Below are 21,131 nucleotides of genomic sequence, written 5' to 3' on the forward strand. Positions count from 1 at the left end.
GTAGGAGACCAGGGTAAGCAGCCAAGTCTGATTTGTTTCTCTGGCACACATCACACTTCTGTATAAATTCCTTCACCTCCTTTCGCATATTCTTCCAATAAAACAATGTCAATAGTCTTTTGAGAGTAACTTCAACACCTGAATGACCCCCATGCGGACTAGCATGCCATAAAGTCATAATGTCAGTCCGTAAACTCTGCACTTTTCCAATGACCAGTTTTCCCTTTCTTCTCAATTGACCTTGCATCCAAGTGAACTGCTTATGAGTATCAGGGTTTACTTGTAATTCTTCAATGAGTTGTTTGAGCTCTTGATCTGAAGTCCAGCTAGCCTCAATAGTTAAATTAGGTCTTGGGCCTAACTCACACCCCAAAAGCTAGCTCAAAGGGAGGAGGATTGCCCTGCCCAAGCCTCATAAGGAGTTCACCCATCTCATTAACCACCGATGTGGGACTTTTGTCATTCTTTAACACCCCACCTCACGCCCAGTGCTTAGCATCTGGTGCGTGGGTAATTTTTTATTTTTGGGGGCCCCAACATAGGGTGAGACGGGCCCTGCTCTGATACCAATGTTACTCGATTGCAGGAATTCGCAATGAATTCGAGGATCGAAGCACTGTTTCAGGATTTCTCGAGAAAACAGTTTGTAATGAAGAAGAAGAAGAATAGAAAGAGAGAGATTAGGAAGAGAAAGAGAATTCTGTATATTCCATATATCTTGTACAATGAGTTGATTACAAGTTATATAGTGGTTGAATTGAACTAACTTGAACTTTCAAGCTAAAAACAGAATCTGTTACTAACTAGCTGCTTAACTAACTTTCACTGAAAGCTAACTAACACATGGAATTGTAACTAATCATGTATCAACTTCACAGTTCAGATGATTAAAATGTAACTGTTAAGTTTTGTCAATAAACATGTACATTTAAGATTTGAGGCACCCAAACTGATTAGTGCTTTACTCAACTATTTTATTAATTAGGGGTGATTGTATTACAATTTTCTCTTATTCGGTTGATCAAATATTTTCTTAAAAAACAAATTCCTAGACCTCATCTTTATTCCCCAGTATCCCCCATCCCATAGTATTTGTCAAGATTATATAAAAAAATATTTTTAAGTTAATTTTTTTTTTTAACGAACCAAATACAAGAAAATAAGTACCAAACTCACTTATTTTACACACCTCTAAAATGCTATAGTCTGCAATACATATAATGTTCTAAACCTATAACAAACAAGGCAACCATGGAAGAAAGGGCAACTTCTGCATATCCCCAAGAGTAATAATAATCCAAGTAAATTTCCAGGGAACAAAGGAAATCTTTTGAACTGGGGGATTCCAATCTGATGATAAACAACATTTAACACAGTAATACGCGGCTCGTTACTCAAAACTGTTTCTATCTAGCTCATCATAATAATCCCCTATATGAAAGGGTAGAAGAATTATAACTCATCCTTGTTAGGTGTGTCATCTCCCATAAGTTCTTCAAGGGAGAACTCGTCTTCTTCGATGATTTCTCCATCTTTTCCATCCCATGGTTCATTCTTTACAATCGAAGGAGTAGCAGCTAATGGAAGATTACCTTTTCCACCGAGTCCAGCTTCTTTCACAAAGTCTCTGTAGTATATGCAGAATGAACAATTTCATGTTTCGATCCCAAAAACGTTGGATTTCAAATTATATGGAGAAAACTACTTACATTATTGGCTGACGCTGGAATGCACTCTTAAGAGGTGCATATACTCCTTTTTTAACATTCAAAGCTACCATAGCGGGATATCCATAACCACCAACACCAACGTGCTTTTCGAGATCTGGTTGCTTACCAGCACCCACCCAAACAAAGCTGTAATATTAACAAAATCTAATGTTATCTTCAGATCTAAGTACATTTCAACCCACGTGATAAGACTTTTGTAGAAGAATAGAGTCCAATAAGTGTAGCTGAGTGCACTTGCCTGTAGGGATTTCTCTTGAACTTCTCTGCAACAGCTAACAACATTTCTAGGTATTTGTTCCTTCCTTCTGCCTTGGAATCTAATATATCCGGCAGGAATGAAACAAAGCAGATTGCAGCAGAATTGCATTTCTCTTCCATGACATCCTTCAAACAGAGATGGATCAAAAAAAGTCATTTTAACAGGTATGATAGGCGGCAAGAGAAAGGAAGAAGAGTTCACAAGATTAAAAGTCAGCTTACTGGGCTAGTCAACTCAATCACTTCAGGAGGTGCAACATTTGTTTCCAGCTGCTGTAATCCAAAGGACTCGATGGCTGAAGCTGTCCTTGCACCTTCATATGGGACAGGGCTTTCCTTGTCAGCACCAAATACCAAAATTGTGGGGAAACCTTGGACATTGTACCTGCTCATCAAAGACTGATGAAATACACTAATTAGAACTCGGACACACAATAAGGTATTGTTAGAAGTTAAAAAGGAACTCCAATTTAAAAGTCAATCAAGCAATGAGAAAAACCATATCATCTTCATTTTCCATGTAATTGCATTTGGTAACCTAAGTGTAACCCAACATTTTGTTATGTGCTTACTGTTACTCGTTATTTCCTGCTTATTCCCTCTTTCCTTTTTTAAAAGAGTAGGACCAACTGAGAACTTGGGGATTGATGATTATTAATTCAAGCAAGTTCGGGACTTTACTTTTAAGGAAGCTAAGAAATTATTCCTATTCAAAGCTGGAGAAATTAAGTGAACAGACAGAAAGCAATATATGATCATAGAGTTAGAAATTGCCAGGGTAGAGAACTGCAGGCCAGAGAATATGAACAAGCAGAAAACCAAGAATGATAGTATAGATGATATATTCCTTCGTTGAGTGGGTTCAATTTTTTTGAGGTTTCACTTTATAACTCATGCTAATAGGTGCAAGCAGCTTTTTTAAACTAATATAACAGTGTGTCAAAAGTTTGTCTGCAGAAACTACCTTCATATGTTCTTTGTTATTCTCTTACTATTTGAAAGACAAAAAGAAGAGCTATAATTCAATTAGATGACAGATGTCCAACTGATCATAAGAGTCCAAACCTACCTTCTCCGCATCACAGTCTACGTGACCCAGCTTCACCTTACCCTGAAGGTTCTTAGCAGCTTTCTTCCACTCAGGAGCAAGTTTTTTGCAGTGTCCACACCTTTAAAGTGCCATTTAAATTTAAGACCTCAGTAAGTAAATAGAAATAATATATAATCTAAAAGAAAATAGTGGCAGAGAAGGATCTTGACATCAAAATTGAAAGCAAAGAAGAAAAGTTGGAGGAAGAAAGAAATGTACGACTCATCACAGGATAACCTCTAGTGGAAAGGTCCACCTCAAATGTTAATGGCCTTCTACCTTCCAACTTAACAGAAACTGAGGTTCCCTACCATATAGGTCGCATCAGCTTCTAATGTCTGATGATAGTTCCTTTCCCTACCATATAGTTTGCATCAGCTTCTAATGTCTGATGATACTTCCTTTCTCAGATTTGTGAATAGTTAAATTCTTACAAATGGTGTAACCACGTAAAACACTAAATTAACTGGAATACCCAATTAATAGAGTTTTCATCAGTTTGAAACAATGTCCTGCAGTTTCCTTCCCAAGAAACCGGAATCATATATTAATTAATGTGTCATGGAATTTCGGGTTACTGACTATAGCAACCTAGAGTCATTTATAGATCTCCATTCTGCACCGCACTAACACTAGTCACAGAGTAATTCAAATACTCGACTGAAACAGTCAGAAATACTTAAATTCAGTGTGAAATTGGTCATCATCGTGTGAAAGATGGGTAAAGCATATATATATTGAGAGAGATAGAGAGAGAGCATTCTGGATTCTGCTCTAGATGCTACTTACGTACATATGATGGTTTATTTCACAAGGTAGCCCATCTAATTAGCATAGCTGAAAGCAGACACACACACACACACACGTATTCACACACACACAAAAAAAAAAAGACCTTAGACTCTTGCAAGTACAAATAAATTAACAACTGACAACGAAGAAAGAGAAGTAGTAACAGTTGAAACTTACCAAGGTGCGAAAAACTCAACAATCCAGAGATCTTTGCTCTTAAGAACATTCTCATCAAAATTTCGTGAATTCAACTCTACTGATGCACTGGGTTCAGAACTCTCAGAAGATCCTCCTGTTGCTTTTCCGTGTATCCGCTCCTTCAGCAGTGCTTTGATCTGTAAGCAAAGCAGTTGACATCAAAACCTTCATGATTTCTCATGACTCGTGAAGATTCAAAGGAAACATGGAAAAGGACTCAAGACCATCACTACATCAATTACGCACGATAAAATGACTCAAATCTCGTTTGGATAATTTGTCAGTTAAATAGATTATTTACTATCATCAAATGCATAATGTATAAAGAAAATTATTATGCAAATAAATGCTTACAACTTAACCCCAGACATTGTTCAAAAGGAATTTATTCATCTTAACTACTCCCTTCGTTTCACAAAGAATGACATGCCAAAGAACTGTTTAATTATAGGCATTCATCTCTGCGCAATGTGATTGAACGAACTTTTGAAACTTGAAAAAATAGATTTAGAATACCAAAACAAGTCATGAACCATTATGATATTAATACACAAGTGAAAATTGTCATAACTTGTGCAGTATTACATACTCCCTCCGTTTCACAAAGAATGACCTCCTTTCCTTTTTAGTCAGTTTCAAAAAGAATGACCTCTTTCCTTTTTTGGTAACATTTTACTTTTTGCTTTCCACGTGGCATGTTTAAGACCACAAGATTAAGGGCAATTTTGTACATTTTACATAACTTTAATTTAGGACCACAAGATTCAAAAGTCTTCTTTATTTACTTAAACTCCATGCCAAGTCAAACCAGGTCATTCTTTGTGAAACGGAGGGAGTACTAGATTTGGATCTAGCAATGCATTATCATAGGCAATAAGAAAATTATTTGGATCTAGCAATGCATTATCATTGGCAATAAGAAAATTATTTGGATCTACCAATGCATTATATCAGGTATTAAGAAAATGAATGGCAGAATTATTTGATTGGGTCAAGATACAGGGCTTTTGCTGGAGAGGAAATTGTAAAAAGACAGAAAAAAGACATGATGCTGAAGTCTTTTAACATAAACAGAAGTTGGAAAGAAGAAAGCCCTAGTACAGACTGACTTTCAAACAGTGTAAACAATGATAAGTACCTGCTGCAATGCGTATTCGGCAATTGGCTTAGCCTCACGTGCCCCTTGATAATCAACAGGAGGTTTTCCAGGTGCAAACACCTTGATGGTAGGAAATCCTCTGATTCCATATTCCTAAATCACGAATACATGCGTCAATTTTATCACTTCTGAATTTATCCTAAAGTGTGAAACAGAACTCTTAAGTCCACCCATTGATACTCTGATGATGCTTGGGATCTTTAGATTTAGAATATTAATTGATAAGATGCATAAACGTGCACAGAATGATGTGAAAAATGAGAGCAGCAACGCCATATATCCAGAGATCAAATTAAGTTTAGAAATAGGTCAGAAATTCCAACTCCAAAGACTCCAACCAAACTGCAGTGTTTATTATATGCGGAAAGTGCAATACAAGATTTGTGGGGCTTGAAGTGAGACACATGCTTCTTTGAAGTGAAGCGCACAGTAATGAGAATTAAAAAATATCCAACATCTGTGAATTTAGTACAATAAAAATTAAATTGCCATTAGAATAACTCACCATCCAATATAATATAATGCTTATATTGAAAGGAGTGACCAATCACATAAGAATCGCTTTGTGCACCATTATTTGAAGCACAAACTTCTCTAAAGTGCATGACAATAACCCCTTGCTTCCTTGATTTAAGCGATGAGGCAGTGCCTTTTAATAAGACTTAGCCAAGTCGTCCAAATTTCATTGAACTACTCAGCTTCTTCCCATATTTTATTAGATCGGAATCTTACTCAGGCTAGGGAAACTATAAGTTATAGAGTGTGGAGCAATTTTAGATTAGTTAACAATCCTCTTAGTAGTCTAGAATTATTCTCTCTCTTGGAAGTATCGGAACTACATGAAACCAAGTCCTAGAAGCTTCAGTAGCCTTTGTGAAAATCAAAATAAACGAGGATAAAGTCATCGCAACTGCGCACAAGTTGAGTGATTCTTTAACTTTTTGGATTGTTTCAATATTTCTTTAGCAATGCTAATACGTCAAGGATTTTAATTATATCTATAGATTTACACATTTCAAAAAAGCAGGCTAGTTGCATGTTTGACAAATTTAACTTAAGTGAGGTGGATAGAATTGTTTAGCTAATTTTCTCCTCACCTTTACTTTAGATATACAACCATATTCTATATATCCGAGGAACTTCCTTAGCATGTTAAGATTGCACCAAATGCCTCAATTATAGTTCCTAAATAATTTCCAAGGCTTATAAGCCCAAAACTGAGCGATCGGCAATAAGCCGAGCAACATCTATCTATGTTACATGAATCATGGATATGTATTTGTTTAAGTGTAAGTCTCTGGTGGGTAGGACCAAATATAAACATAGAAATAAGGGGGTTCAACTCTGGTAAACTAGCTTGATAAAGGTAGGGGTATGGACCTTGTCAATCACAGCCATCTCTAGTCTCTTCTATTCTCAAAAGTGTGTTGCCAAAAAGCTCATTTCCGGTCTGTCTTGGTTTCAGGCCTCCACGGTCGTCCAGGTGAGTATGTGCAGTTAATTTTAGTGTGTTGTGAAGAATTTGCACAAAATGGTCATACCTATGTCCCACCATATGATACGTCAACTAATATGAATGATTTTTAGTTGAATGATTTCAGTGACACAAGGCAACATGCATCTGACTTCTTTTTCATTTTCCAAAGAAAGATGACAAAAAAATCATCTTTACATGTTCTTTCAGTTTTTATAAATCACGAGTCATACCATTTTCAGCACATTATCTCTGGTCTATAACGAATATCACACTAAAAGATCGCATTTCATCATCTCCACACATCCCTATCTGATCTTATTCAGGTTACAAGGCAGAAGATAGTATAACCGAGGAAGTACATGGATATGCATGTTTAAGAAAACATTAACTAACAATACCTGCGCCAGGGATTTGTGAGCATCAGCGTCAAGAGCTGCAACCGTGGCAACACCTTTCAATATGGTAGCTGCCTTTTCCCATATGGGTGTCAGAGCTTGGCAATGACCACACCAAGGTGCAAAGAACTCAACTAAAACAATACCTTTTGAATTTAGCACCTGCAATTATAAAAGTTGAAGATTTTTTAAATGCTATTTAAACCAGCTTCGCAGTGAAAGCTAGACATCAAGAACATCGATCACAATAGAAAACTGATATAAGGCAGTAAAACACTCCCAAAGTAGGATAAAGATGGGGGTACTAGTTTTATTTGATTTAGTTTGTTTACAGTTGAAACTTAGACGGATTGATGTTTTCAACTCTGTCAATGACCCAAACATAAATATGTTTAAGTTTGCAGCATCAATGTCGTCTATAAATCATTACCACTAGCATATAGGAATACCATTTCAATTAAGTAGCACATTATTTAGCTCAATAGGATCGGTGGCCTAGAGCCAAAACTGTGCTTAACTAGAGGTATTGAGTTCGAGTCTCAAATGAAAAAACAAAAATCTTGCTAGAAAACATTTCCCTCTTTAATCAGCTCCCTGTGTAGTGCAAATTTAAATTAATTGGAAAATTCAATACATGTACGGATGTACCGAACACCAAATGAAAGAAAAAAAATGGAACCCCAAATATGTCAGGACCTAAACCCTTGCCTAAAATATTGATCTAGAAAATTAACAGTGAAATCCAAACAACAACAATAAAGAATGACATTAAACCAAACCCCAGTTCAATCCTTTCCCCCAATTATTACAGAAATGAACACTGATCTCGCATTTAAACACATAAATAGACACCCTTTAACAAAATCAATCGATATAACAAAATGGGGTTTTCCTTCAACTTAAATCAAACCGAATCAATCTTTAAAAATCGAGTCTTGAATGAAAATTGAAAAAAAAAAATACCTTAGTCTTAAAGTTGGATTCAGTTAACTGAACAACTGGGGATGTAGGTCCATACAGTGCATTGGCAGTAGCGATAAAGTGTAGAACAATCAAGAAAAGTGGAAAAACCGAAGCTCGATCCATTGTTTTCTTCTTCTTTCTCGTCGTTTCTGTGGAGAGAATTATGGAGTATTAATGGTGAGGGTTAAGACTCAAGAGTAAAAAAAAGAGAAGCACCAATTGCTCACTCGCCGTGGCAATGACTACGTGGTATTAACCAATTAGAGTTCTCCACGTCAGCTTTATGATGTAATTCTAGTTTTAGAGATCCAACATAACAATTGGACTCATTGATGAAAGAAAAATGGATGATGGTAAGATGGTTTTTTTTTCTTTTCCTTTTTCATTTAGAAAGTTCTAGATATTTGGGGGATAAGTTATTTCGAAAATAGTTGTTTTAAGATTGTAATTTCATCCTTGTGAGATAATAGTAACACTATAATTCGAGGATAATTGATTCATTGATTTATTCCAACCAAACATGAAATTATTCATACTAAAATTAATTTCATAATTAGTTATAATCACTTATTTCTGGTGCCAAACGAGTCCCTTTAAAGAGTTGTATGGACATAAAATTGATTAAAATTTGAAGAAGAGAAAAGTTGAAATTACGAGCTAATTACATCATATTCCGGAAGTTTCCACAATTATAAAAATTTCAAACTTTTTATTATTCACGGATACATGTATGTTTGATACATTGCAAATGGTACATTACTTAATGGGAGGGATGTATTCGAGAGAATTTTTGTAATTTTTTTAAATGATAAGGATTTTAAAGATTGTGATATCTTAAGTTGTGTATTTATGTAATTTTTCCATATTTCACTTTTAGAAAGAAAAAAAATATAAGTGAAAATAATGTTAGGATTTTGCCCTGATTTTCTTTCCTTGTTTGAAGTTTATTTTTTTTTCTTAAAGAAAAGTCAAAGTATTACATAAATGCTTGAACTTTTTCTGAAAGGAAAATATAATATTCTTCCATATTTGGTTTATTCTTTCCTTAGAGGGAAAATTTGGAGATCTATAAATTGAAGATCTATATTCTCATAGCATAACACAATAGCATCCACAATGTAGACATTTAAGAGTTTTGTTTATGGGGAAATTTTCTCTCTACAGTTTTTATGTTTTTATTAGTTTTTAATTATGTAGGCAAATTGGTCATATCATATAATAATAATATTATGTCTTTTAATATAGTTTTATGTGTCGTCTAATTTATCCTCATATGATTTACAAATTGTAAGCTTCCGCATGACGCCCCAATTCACCTTCATAATCCAACAAACAGATCTTTCACTAGAAAGTTTTGATTTTGTAAAATTCTATCTTCAAAAACTAGCTGGAGAATTTGTTCAATGTATAATTATACCATTTTTTAAGAAAACATCAATGTGAAAATGGTTCCTTGTAACTTTTTTCTCCTTTGTTAGAGATTTATCATTTAGTTTTTGAAATTTACTGGCTAATTTAGTTGATGTACGTAAACGTTTTTAAAAAAATATTATTTAAATTGGTTTTTATTTTAAAAGTTTATGGCAATACAATTTAGGAATTGATAAAATATTAAACTATTATTTAACATATATAAAATTTTAGATAATAGTCTGAATAAATTGCAAAAGAAATATAAAAAAAAAAGTACAAAAGAGTTATTTTTTTTGTAGGAGACAAACCACAAAAAGAAAAATTATAACTACACACGAGTAGATCTACTTTGATAAAGCGTTTTACATGGAAAAAAAATATATTTTCGAAGTTCGAATTTAAAACTCTAACTAAAAATAAAAGGATCTCAATCACACTCTTAGTTGTAGCTCTTTAATTTTTAAATAGTCATAACTAGCAAAAATCAACTAAATAATAGGAGATTTTAAAGAGTTTCATTCTAATTTCACACTTAAAGTATATACTCTTTCAAAATTTCGCATGGCTATTTTCATCTCAGATTATACTTGACTCAAAGCAAAATTAAAAAAAGAGAGAATAATTTTATCCACATTTTAACTAATCTTCCTCTTCTATAATGTTGAAATGAGCAAGTCAGTATTGTTGATATTGGTGGAGCTACAACACTTATTGTGATTTTAACTTATTCAAATAAAAAAATCAAATCTAAAAATGTATTTTCGATTTTTTTTTTATCATATCATGTATATCAATGCATATCACATATAGTTTTAGACTAATGTCGGCTTATCAATAGAAAACTTAGGTAAATCTACATATTTTTATGTGTGCATTTATAACTTGTTCTTTATCCTACATACTTACAATCAGGCTTTAATTTTAATGACTATTTAAAAATTAAAGAGCTACAACTAAGAGTGTGATTGAGATCCTTTTATTTTTAATGAGTGGTTTATCTAATGTATAGTACAATATATGTTCTAGAGTTGAGAACAATAACTTGATTTTAGACTTTCTATATCTAGTCTTAGAAAATTGTTCTAGAAGGATGAATTAGATATTGAATGTCACATAATTTCTTCTCTTTTTGGTTGTGCAGGTTAGTTGATGATGTACGTTTTCTGTCAATTTTTTTGTTAATTTCTTCTTTGCAAATGACGCATTTATATTTGGAAAAAAATGCATATCACATACATAGATATATGGATTTAGACATGGTATATGGGAGATAATATGCAATGTGATTCACTGATATATATTGAATATATATATAAAAAAAAAGTAGAGGAGACACATAAATAAAGTTGTCTGGTTATATATTGTACATTTTCATAGTAATGTTAGTTTACTTATTTTAATTGGTTATGTATTCCGTAATACCTTGATGCACTTGATGAACATCTTTTTTTTAACATGATTTTCAATGACAGACTTTAGAATCTTTTTTTTCTTGTATAGTTGACCTTCTGCTAGTGTGTTTTATGTTTGTAGCTACACTTTCAATAATATTGCATTGTTGAAAATATGCAGTCTCCCGAGCAACCAAGTTGTTATATTCCATTACATTTAAATTGTTTGTATTGGTGTTACCATGAGCTATTATTTGGGTATTGACATCTTCATCTTTTTCTTCATTAATTGAAAGTGTTTAATGAATATCAATAGCTTTTGAAGTTATGCACAATGGATATTGTTTGAAGTTTAGTGACCCTTTCTTCAATTTGATGTATACTCGTAATCTCATATTATTTCGTATCAACATCAACATAGAATTGTCATCAATCTTATAATGAAAATCAAACGAATTCATAGAAGTATCAACATTTAGATGAGTTGAAATCAAGTGAATGAATCCATTGAAATAAATGTTTGTTGTAATAACCACCCCTCCATCGAATAATTCACAAATTATTTACACTATCTCATTCTCCGCTGTGATGAATTAAAATTATCAAAGATGTCATCTATTTGTTGATGTTTGTAATAGTTACTCGTTGAATTTTGTATATTGAATACATGAATGTTATTGGATTGGTGGAGTTCATAGAAACTGAATCACTAAATATCTATTGAGAGTTGATATTATTAAAGAAGTAGCCCATGTCTCTATTTTTATTGTTGTTTAGTGGTTGTTGGTTATACGAGTAAAACAAAACAAAAAACCTATTAAAATATCGTTTGTTAATTTGGGAGAATTTGTGCTCTTTTTTGTTTTTTTGTCTATTGGATGTTAATTAAAGATGGGTTATTTGTTTTATTTAACTAAAAAGGAGTCGCCACTTAATTTTTAAAGAAAAATTAATAAAACTAGTTTTCAAAAGATTAAAGCAGTAGATAAATAATATAAAGGTAGGGTTCGGGGTTCATATTAATGTTTTAGGAAGGGTTTGAAAGCACCTAAAACATCTGCTAACTCGCGATTATCCGATAATTAAAATATTTGGCTAATTATTTGAAAATAGACATGCTTGATTAGTTTAGAAATAAACAAACTTAAGACTTAACATCATTTTACGGATGAGGGAAATATTATAAGGATAAGTTTAAGTAAAAATATTCTAAATTCTAAAGTCAAGTAGAAAATAAGTATTCACTTAATTTTTAAATAATTAACTCAAAAATGGTTATCCTTTGGGAAATCAAATTTGGAAAAAACTTTAAAATTAAATAAACAAATAGAAACACATAATAACAATTAAAATAAATAGGAAACGAAGAAGATAAATGGGCCCAAGTCTGGTTCATCCGTCTAGACAAGCACTTGGGTCTAAATTCAATTGTGGGCTTTTGGCCCAATTGTACCTATCCTAACATCTAACAAAGTAATAATTAAAATAAAAGGGCTTAGGCCCGATTACAATACAACACAACAGTAAAATCTATGAGGGCTTTCGGCCCATTTCTGCTGTATATGGAGGTCGTATCACATTGTATATTAGTGTATATGTTGTGTTTTTTCAGCTCCGGGACCTGTTCTTCGACCCTATTGTTGATAATCGAAGGTTGAGTCGAACGAAGAAAAAAAGTGAATAGGTGTCTTTACGACCCAATAAAGGAGGCAAGGATGGAGTTCCACATGGACTCGAAGCAAATTTCACATGCAACAAAGTAAAGGAAAAGAGTTAATATATAGTCCAACCAACATAAATACAAGAAGAGTAAATCACCCTACTGGAAAATATGCATTTTTTATCCAAGAAGGTGCGAATTAATAAATAATCCCATTTGGGGGAAATCATATAGAGACACATGGATAGCAACAACTTTTAAAGAAAATATAAGAACACAATAGTCACTTAAAATTAATATGTTAGCCAATGACACGCCTACGAATGGCAGGATGGAGAGGAATGGCAAAGAAATGCATTATCGTACATCTAGGTGAATAAAAGATGTAGAAATAATACACATACTATGCTAATCCACATCTTAAAACAATAATTGGAAAAAACCAAATAGTAATTCTATGCAGATTATCTTAACCTAGCCAAATATCAAAACCTGCAACCTTATGACATTAAAAGTATTCAAATCACTAAACAAAGATACACGATGACTAAGTCAAGAGACACATGAAACGATATGCTAGGAACACATTGCTTAGCTTAGTGCCTAAATGAAATTGTATTCACATGATACTACGACAAGTCAAAAATTAGAAAGAAAGTCTGCTAAACTAAAAATAGACACGAAAGAACAAATTAAGGATGACTACAAATAATGAATGCAATTTCTAAATTCTGCCTAACAGACAACACCAAAATGAATTCGTCCTTCACACAATTTAAGCTAATTATCTAGACATGCAGAGATTAATCGCTAATAATATAAATAGGATACAAAATCACGAGCATCCAGTGACAAGGACACCAATCACATAGAAAATAACTCATATAAGAGCAGTGGCATCAACAGGAGATCAATTAAGAAAGTTTACCACTATAATCGATTCAAACTTCTTTTCCAGTGAACAAATGAAACCCACAAGAAATATTTGGTATTGTTGTTGTATGTCATTTAAATGGTGGTGGGTTGAGAGGGAATGGAAATTATTGGGCTAAAATATGGGCTGCCAGAATAAGAGTTGAAATTGAGAAAATATAATGGGCTTTGTGAATTGAGAGGGAAAAAGTCTGAAAAATTGGTTTTGCAATTAAGTTGAAGAATAACTAAAATTTCAATTAAGAAAATGACCAAATGAATTTCAATCGTAGCCAATCGAAATTAATAATCTAGCCAAATGAGTTTAGTTGGTGATTCGGCTAAAACTAAACAAGATGAAAAAATATTATTTATTTAAAAATATTATAAAAATGACTAAAATTACTTTAAAAACTATGGCCATTGATACAAGCAAAAACCAGAGTGAAGGTAGGAAATGATAGGAAGACCTCCATTAATATACAAGAACATTCATGTACCCATTAAGTAAAATGAAGCATACACAATCTTGTATTCTTATAAAGATTCAACCTTTATTGTAACACTACCATTAATATACAAGAACATTCATGTACCCATTAAGTAAAATGAAGCATACACAATCTTGTATTCTTATAAAGATTCAACCTTTATTGTAACACTACCATTAATATACAAGAACGTTCATGCACTCAATAAGCATAATGAAGCATACACAATCTTGTATAAGAACATTCATGTGACTTGCTACAGCAACCTCAACATTCATGTACCAATTCAACAATTCATATGACTTGCTACAGAAACCTTAGCTATTGTGCGATTCAATCACACAAGTTCTTAGATTGATGCATTAATAACAGTCTTCAAGTTTCACACAAAATCACCAAACGACAAACGGGGAGATTGTTATTTATTTAGAATACACACATGCAACAATGAAATATGCACTCAAATCACCAATGAAATATGAAATATGAAACACAATCATCTTCTTTTTAAACCTAAATCACCATTTTTCACTTCAAAAGCATAAAAACCATTTTCATTTCAAAATTTTAAAAAAAAATACCAGTGGTAGGAAGACCTCCATTAATATACTTCAACATGCATGCACCCATTAAGCAAAATGAAGCATACATTCTTCTTTTTTAAACCTAAATCATCATTTTCACTTGAAAAACACAAAGTTCTCTTCCTTCTAAACTTAAATAACCATTTTCACTTGAGAAAAGACAAAATTCCCCCCTAACTTGGTCGCACAACTTAGTTTAGCAATGTAACTTTATGAATGTTTCTTTACCCCCAATCTACTTTGAGTTGAATTTAATTAGTGCTTGAAATAAAGAACCAATCTTACCATTGAAGGTGTTGTTCAATTGCTACCACGTAAGAATTTTCTACTTATTTTAATTTTTTGTGTTTTCTTTTTTTATTTATTCAATTTTTTTTACTAATCATAGTTTCACATGAATTAATTCCCAATTAATTACTAAAATTTTCATAATGATTATTTCTTTTTTGATATCAATTATCGTCCCCCAAAGTTCCCCACCTCCTCAAAAACACCTATGTGTTTTTTTTCATTTCCATGGAAAAATTTGATCTGTCTATGCAATTGTATAATATAAAATGATTTTTTCTTCAATTTTTCTTCTAAGATAAGTTTACAACTTTTGTCTCTCTAACACGTCAGAATCGAGAAAGGCTAGAAAAGGGTCAAGTGGGCAACTCACCAGTTCAAAAGTGGACCATGGAACCCTCCATGGAGTCCTTGACTGGCCGTGAATGGGACCACGATCTGTTGGAGGGCTCGTGGTAAGTGCCCAGAACCTGCCCTGCAGGTGTCCCTCCCACGGAGGCCTAGGCAGCCCGTGGTGAGGTTGACGGGCCGTCAAACGGCTTGTCATGAGCCACTTAAGAGGGGCCCTTCTCCCCTAGCCACTGGTCAAGGACCACAGACGGCGAAACGGTCTGTGGTACTCTTGATGGGCCGTAAAAGCTAGTGTGAAGTTGGTCCATCAGTTTTTAAGTTAGGGGCTTTTGGGTCATTGTCTAACTGTTTTAAATCAATACTATGTCATTTTGATCTTTACCCAAAGCCCCTATATAAAGGTTTTTACCCCTAAAATCACTCAATTCAATTCCTTCTCTCAATTTTTCAAAAGAAGAACAAGTTCATCCTCCCCAAATATTTCTCTCTCTAAAAGAAGAAGAAGAAGAAGGAGTCAACTTAGTGTTTCAAGATCAAGTCTCCAATTCACCATTGTTTGTAGGATTTGAACTCTAAGGTATGATCAGAGGCAGAGCTAGGTGGAGGTTCATGGGTTCAGAAGAACCCAATAGCTTTTTCGTAGACTCTGTATTTGTACTAGAAAATTAAATATATGTATATTAACTTGTGAACCACTAACAAAATTGATTCATGGTTCTAAAGAAAAATTTGAACCCCTAAACTCTTAATCTTGACTCCGCCTCTAGATATGATAGTCTTCATATATGGAATTCTTCCCTCAATAGAGTTCCTAAATTCTCCAATTGAAGTTAGAGTTTTCTTCCATGTCATGAGTTTCTTTCAGTATTGATTTATTGGATTGTTTTATGAACTATTATGCATGAATGGATATATTCTATGATTTTAAGATGAATCCCTATGAACCCATGCTTAACTCATGTTTTCTAAGCTTTGATGATTGAAAATGGGTTTTGAACTGTGAAAGATGAATTTATGAAAAATGGTATGTTTTTATGAAATTGATGAAATATGATAAATGGTGCTTTGAGAGTAAAGCATGAATGTTGTTGTTGATTGTTGTGAAATGATTTCACACACATTACTTAATACATGCATGTGAAAGAATTTCTCACATAAGGATTCTTATTAAGAGTTGAAAAGCTTTCTCAACTAACTTAGAATCAACTTTTAGGAGCTATTCAAATGGAAAGACAAGAGGCGATTACCCATGTCTAAGGGCGGACCTACGTGCAGTTCAGGGAGTTCAGGTGGATCCCTTTCGTCGAAAAATTACACTGTATATATAAGGTAAACTTCTAATTTTAAGCGTATATATAATAAAATGAACTCCTTCAATAATTGAAGAGGAGTGTGGCTCACTGGCTAAGGGTTCATTGTTAGTTTAAAGGTTCCAAGTTTAATTTTTCTTAAGTGCAACTTTTTTCAAACTTTTTTTTTGCTTTGAAAAGGCTGAGATGGGCTTAGGGTTTGGGCTTAGAATACCCAATAAAGACATCATTGTTTTTGGCTTAAATAAAAAACTGTATTATTTTTGTTTGTTTTTTGTTTTTTTGCTATTTTCTTTTTATACTATTTCTTTTTATCAATTTGTCTTTGCTTAAATTTATTAGCCACATTTTAAAAAAATATTATTGTCTTTTATTATTCTAGTTTATATTGTTCACTTTATTTGTACATAACTCAATTATCATGTACTAACTCAAAGAAACTCTTTGAGAAAATAATGAATTGTTATTAAATTTAAAATTGAATTAGAAAACTTTTATATAAAATAAAGTAAATTTAGATTAATCAAATGGAAAATTTTTAAAGTTTTGTATTTTTTTAAATAAAATCTATTTAATTGGTTTTTTTTCTTAATTTCATAGTATTTTTTTTTTACTATTTTCAAGTCGATTCTAAAGAGATGAAAACTAAAATAAACTTATTTGATTGGTTCATAATGTTTTTTTACAAATGATTAACCTAGTAAATTGAATTAAATGAACTAAAAAAAATTGACGATGTCATTTATTTATCTTATGAATATGCACTATAATATTAACAACTCGATCTTTACACTTTTCTGAAGAATCTTGATGATTTTTAAAGTAACATATGATTGAATGGGCACTAATTCAAAATTCAAAAAACAAGTAGAATACTGCAAAATAAGAACAAAAACACTAAAAAAATTAAAAGCTCGATGGAGCAGGTAAAAGTAGAAAGAACATAAACACAACATGACAATATAAGTTAAATTTAGTGGATTAAAATTAATATTTTCCTCCCATCTAGCTTTGTTTTTCATCTTGCAATTTTTACATGTTTACTTCTTTATGCTTCGAATCCTCTCAACAAAAATCCTAGATTCGTCACTGCCTATGTCCCCGTAGTAAAAGATAAGAGGCGATTACCCATGTCCCTTAAAGGTAAGATGAATATTATTGATGACTTTTCCGTGGGAACTATGCTTAGTATCGAGTGGACAATTGACGATTACTCGTGTCCCATAAACTATGTGTCATCATAGGTTGTCTAGATATACATTAGTTAGTGGATCCACTTAAACTAGAAGTTCATGGTTCTTACCTGGAAAAGTGAGGACACCTCTTTTCGGTGTGGGATAAACACTGGATTTCATGTTATAGTTGGTCTCTATGTTGGTTAAGGATAATTTATCACAACAATAATGATGGACTTAGGTTACTTCAAGAAGTATCTCACAAGTGTTCGAAAGATTAGTTTTACTTGCATTTTTCCTTGATTATTATGATGTTTTCTATCCTCTTTCTTATGGTTTTAACTTGGTCTTTGCATGACATGAAAGATCCTTTTTAGCATGATTTTATATCTCTATGCATTGATATCATACTTAACCCATGTTTTATAAACTTTGATGATTGAAAAGAGGTTTTGAACTATGAAAGACAAATTTATGAAGAATGATATGTTCTTATGAAATTGATGAAATATGATTATATGTTGCTTTGAGAGTAAAGCATGAATGTTGTTGTTGATTGTTGTGAAAGGATTTCTCACACATTACTTAATACAACATGGGAAAGGGTTTCTCACATAAGGATTCTTAAGAGCTGAAAGACTTTCTCAACTAACTTAGAATCAAGTTTTGAAGCCATTGTCCACCCTAATCTTAGAGTTCTCCTGCAACTTTGAAATTTGACGAGTCAGATTGGGCTAACACATTATTTGAGTGAACCAAAAAATATCAAATTCAATTCATCACTAGGTTGGATAATGACCATGTTGGGTCAGTTCACTTTTTAAAGAAAATATTTTTTTGATAATTTCTTAAATTTAACTTTAAATTTTAAAAGACGGAATGACATAGGAGACCCTTGTACTTGGCTCCATTTATCAGTTGAACCCTTATACTCACGACTTTGCCAACTGAACCTTAAAACTTACTAAAACACAATATATTAAAGACATCTGACCATTGACCGAACTTATGTGGCACTAATAGTGTTGAGTTGGAAAAATACTTGACTGTGCGCGCCCTAAAGCGGGTGAATATATATCTTTTATATTAAAAATCATTAAAAAATAATTAAAATCAACCCTTCAGGCAGCCCCTCTCCCACTCCACTCCCTCGCCCGCAACTTTCTTCTTCCTTCAGCCCCCCAGCCCCACCTAACTAGGCAAACATGTGATATATGTACTAAAGAAACATAACTATTATTTAAAAAATTATCATTCACCACTAGAACTCGAGTCCTCACCACTATATGTTGTATTTTGTAGCAAATTTACACAACTCCATCTAATACACTAAATTCACTCTCCCTCAATCACACTCTCTCACTCTCCCTCAATCCAACTTTCTTTCTTCTCTTCTATTTCTTTCTCATTTCAATTAGATAATCAAGCAATATAAATCAAATATAAATTTGAATTAGTCTGAGCTTCAAAAAAGTTGATTGACAACGACATAGGAAATAGTGATATTGAATATTAAAAATGTAAGAATTTGCTAATTTGAGACTTTAGTGTAATTATATGCATGTTGATTGTGAAAGAAAGGTTGAGAAATGAGTTTGAAAGTAGTATCATGTGATAAAGTTTTGAACTTTACTAGTAAGTGCTTAATTAATTATTTGAGACATGTGATTTGGAGAGATTAACAACTTCTCCTTAATCTAGCTAAAGAGACATGCATAGGGATAATGACAAGTAAACCAATCATCTTAAGACTATTAATCTGAATAATTTTATGAAATTATAATTAATTTCCACTAGTTATTTTTGTCTTGCTAAGTCCCCAACTCCACCCTAACAAACACAAAAAAAGAAACTTAAATCCCAAGCAAGTTACAAGTCATAATCAACATCCCAAAAATTAATTTGACTCTCAATTTTGGTTAAGGGCGTCTACCAAATATATTTAACGAACTACCTTAGGCTACCTACCTCTTAAACGTTTCTATCAACAAGCCATTATATATATACTCTCCGTCCACTTTACTTGTTCAATTTAGAAAATTAAGAGATAATTTATCCTTTTTATACCTACTTTACCCTTATTACTAAGTATTATTCATTTTTCAATGAGTGAGATGACTTATAATAATTAGGGGTAAAATAGTAAAATTATCATTTTATTTATTATTTTGTGTGTCAAGTCAAACATGGATACGTATGTAAATATGGACGGATGGAGTATATATAGTTGCAATTTAGTAGTAAAAATTGAGACGCAATCAAATTAATGTACGTAACCCTCTAGTTTCTCTTCTTTAAAATTGGGTTAATTACATGTATGATAGTTACTAATTACTTAATCATGTTGAATTAAGTTCTTGATTAAGTTTATAAGTCTACAACTTTTACTCAAGCATTTAATTTTCCTTGACATAATCATAGGGAAAGAAGAGGGAAAAAACTACTTACCCTAATGAATTTGCCTTGTTTGCTATTCCACTTAAATATTTAGTGGATCCACACATGTCACAACTTATATTGATTAGTTTGTAAAGATTAAGAAAAATATTAACCTAAGTGATTGGATTAACATTTTCCTCTTTTAGTTAGAAAATTTTGTATTTTTGTGCTTCTTTAATTTATTTCACTATATACCATGCATTTTCAATCTACAATTTGAAGGAGGATAAATTCTCTAAGAAAACAAGTAATACAAGTAGATATTTACCAGGAAAAACATGTAATCGAAAACATGTCATTTTTTCTTAATTAGAAACCTTATGGGTAAGTGATCAAACTCAATCCCCATTCATATAATCCTGTTGTTTGTCTTAATTAATTTATGTGATACGGTTTAAATTGAATATAAAATATAAAAAAGAAATAAATTTTTTTGAAATTTATCACCTAAAAATAAGCTATAGACATTTATATTTAGTCAAAGATGAAATGAAGATTTTTAAAATAATGTATATTTGTCATTTCTTGGTTGAGTATTGTTGGAACTAAAAGTGAAATTTGGAATGAGATTTTCTGAGATCTTTTTCCTTATTTATTATTATCCTCATGATCTACTAGCTGTCTATATTTTAGTCTAGAAAATGTCTATTTTTTTAGTCTCAATTCAAAGAAAAATGTGATTTGTTGGGTAGTAGAAGCAACATTTTGATACTTCAACTGTCTTCCTACTCCCTAGCTCTACAAGTTTTGGTCTCTATCCTCTCCAAATGCCACCAAATTCCAATATTCAAATTAAAGTCTTCTAAAAAAGATTATTGTTTGTGACATCATTGGAAATGTCAACCAAGAAACCAGTTTTTGCTCAAAATAAATGAGTAAATAAATAAATGATATTACTCCCCCTTCCCATATAAATATGGTTGTAGCTAATAGCTTTATATGTTACTAATAAATATGACTCGGAAGAGGGTTGTGGTGGAGTAATAAGTATTTCTGCATCCTTAACCAGAGATCTCGAATTCGAGTCCTTTGATTTAGAAAATATTCAAACAAAT

The 21,131-nt window shown here is 32.4% G+C and overlaps 1 protein-coding gene across 1 annotated transcript; it reads right to left on the reverse strand.

Moving 5' to 3' along the window:
* Positions 1-1,160: 1,160 nt before the first annotated feature.
* LOC102581673 (protein disulfide isomerase-like 2-3) lies at positions 1,161-8,282 on the reverse strand. Its single transcript, XM_006357912.2, has 9 exons — positions 8,063-8,282; positions 7,103-7,261; positions 5,207-5,320; positions 4,048-4,205; positions 3,058-3,157; positions 2,211-2,387; positions 1,969-2,114; positions 1,710-1,856; positions 1,161-1,627 (listed from the first exon to the last, which is right to left on the reverse strand). The coding sequence occupies exons 1-9, from the start codon at positions 8,183-8,185 to the stop codon at positions 1,453-1,455; spliced, it is 1,299 nt and encodes a 432-aa protein (XP_006357974.1). The 5' UTR covers positions 8,186-8,282; the 3' UTR covers positions 1,161-1,452.
* Positions 8,283-21,131: the final 12,849 nt, after the last annotated feature.

Source organism: Solanum tuberosum, unplaced genomic scaffold, assembly GCF_000226075.1.
Source record: "Solanum tuberosum cultivar DM 1-3 516 R44 unplaced genomic scaffold, SolTub_3.0 scf00262, whole genome shotgun sequence".
NCBI lineage: Eukaryota > Viridiplantae > Streptophyta > Magnoliopsida > Solanales > Solanaceae > Solanum > Solanum tuberosum.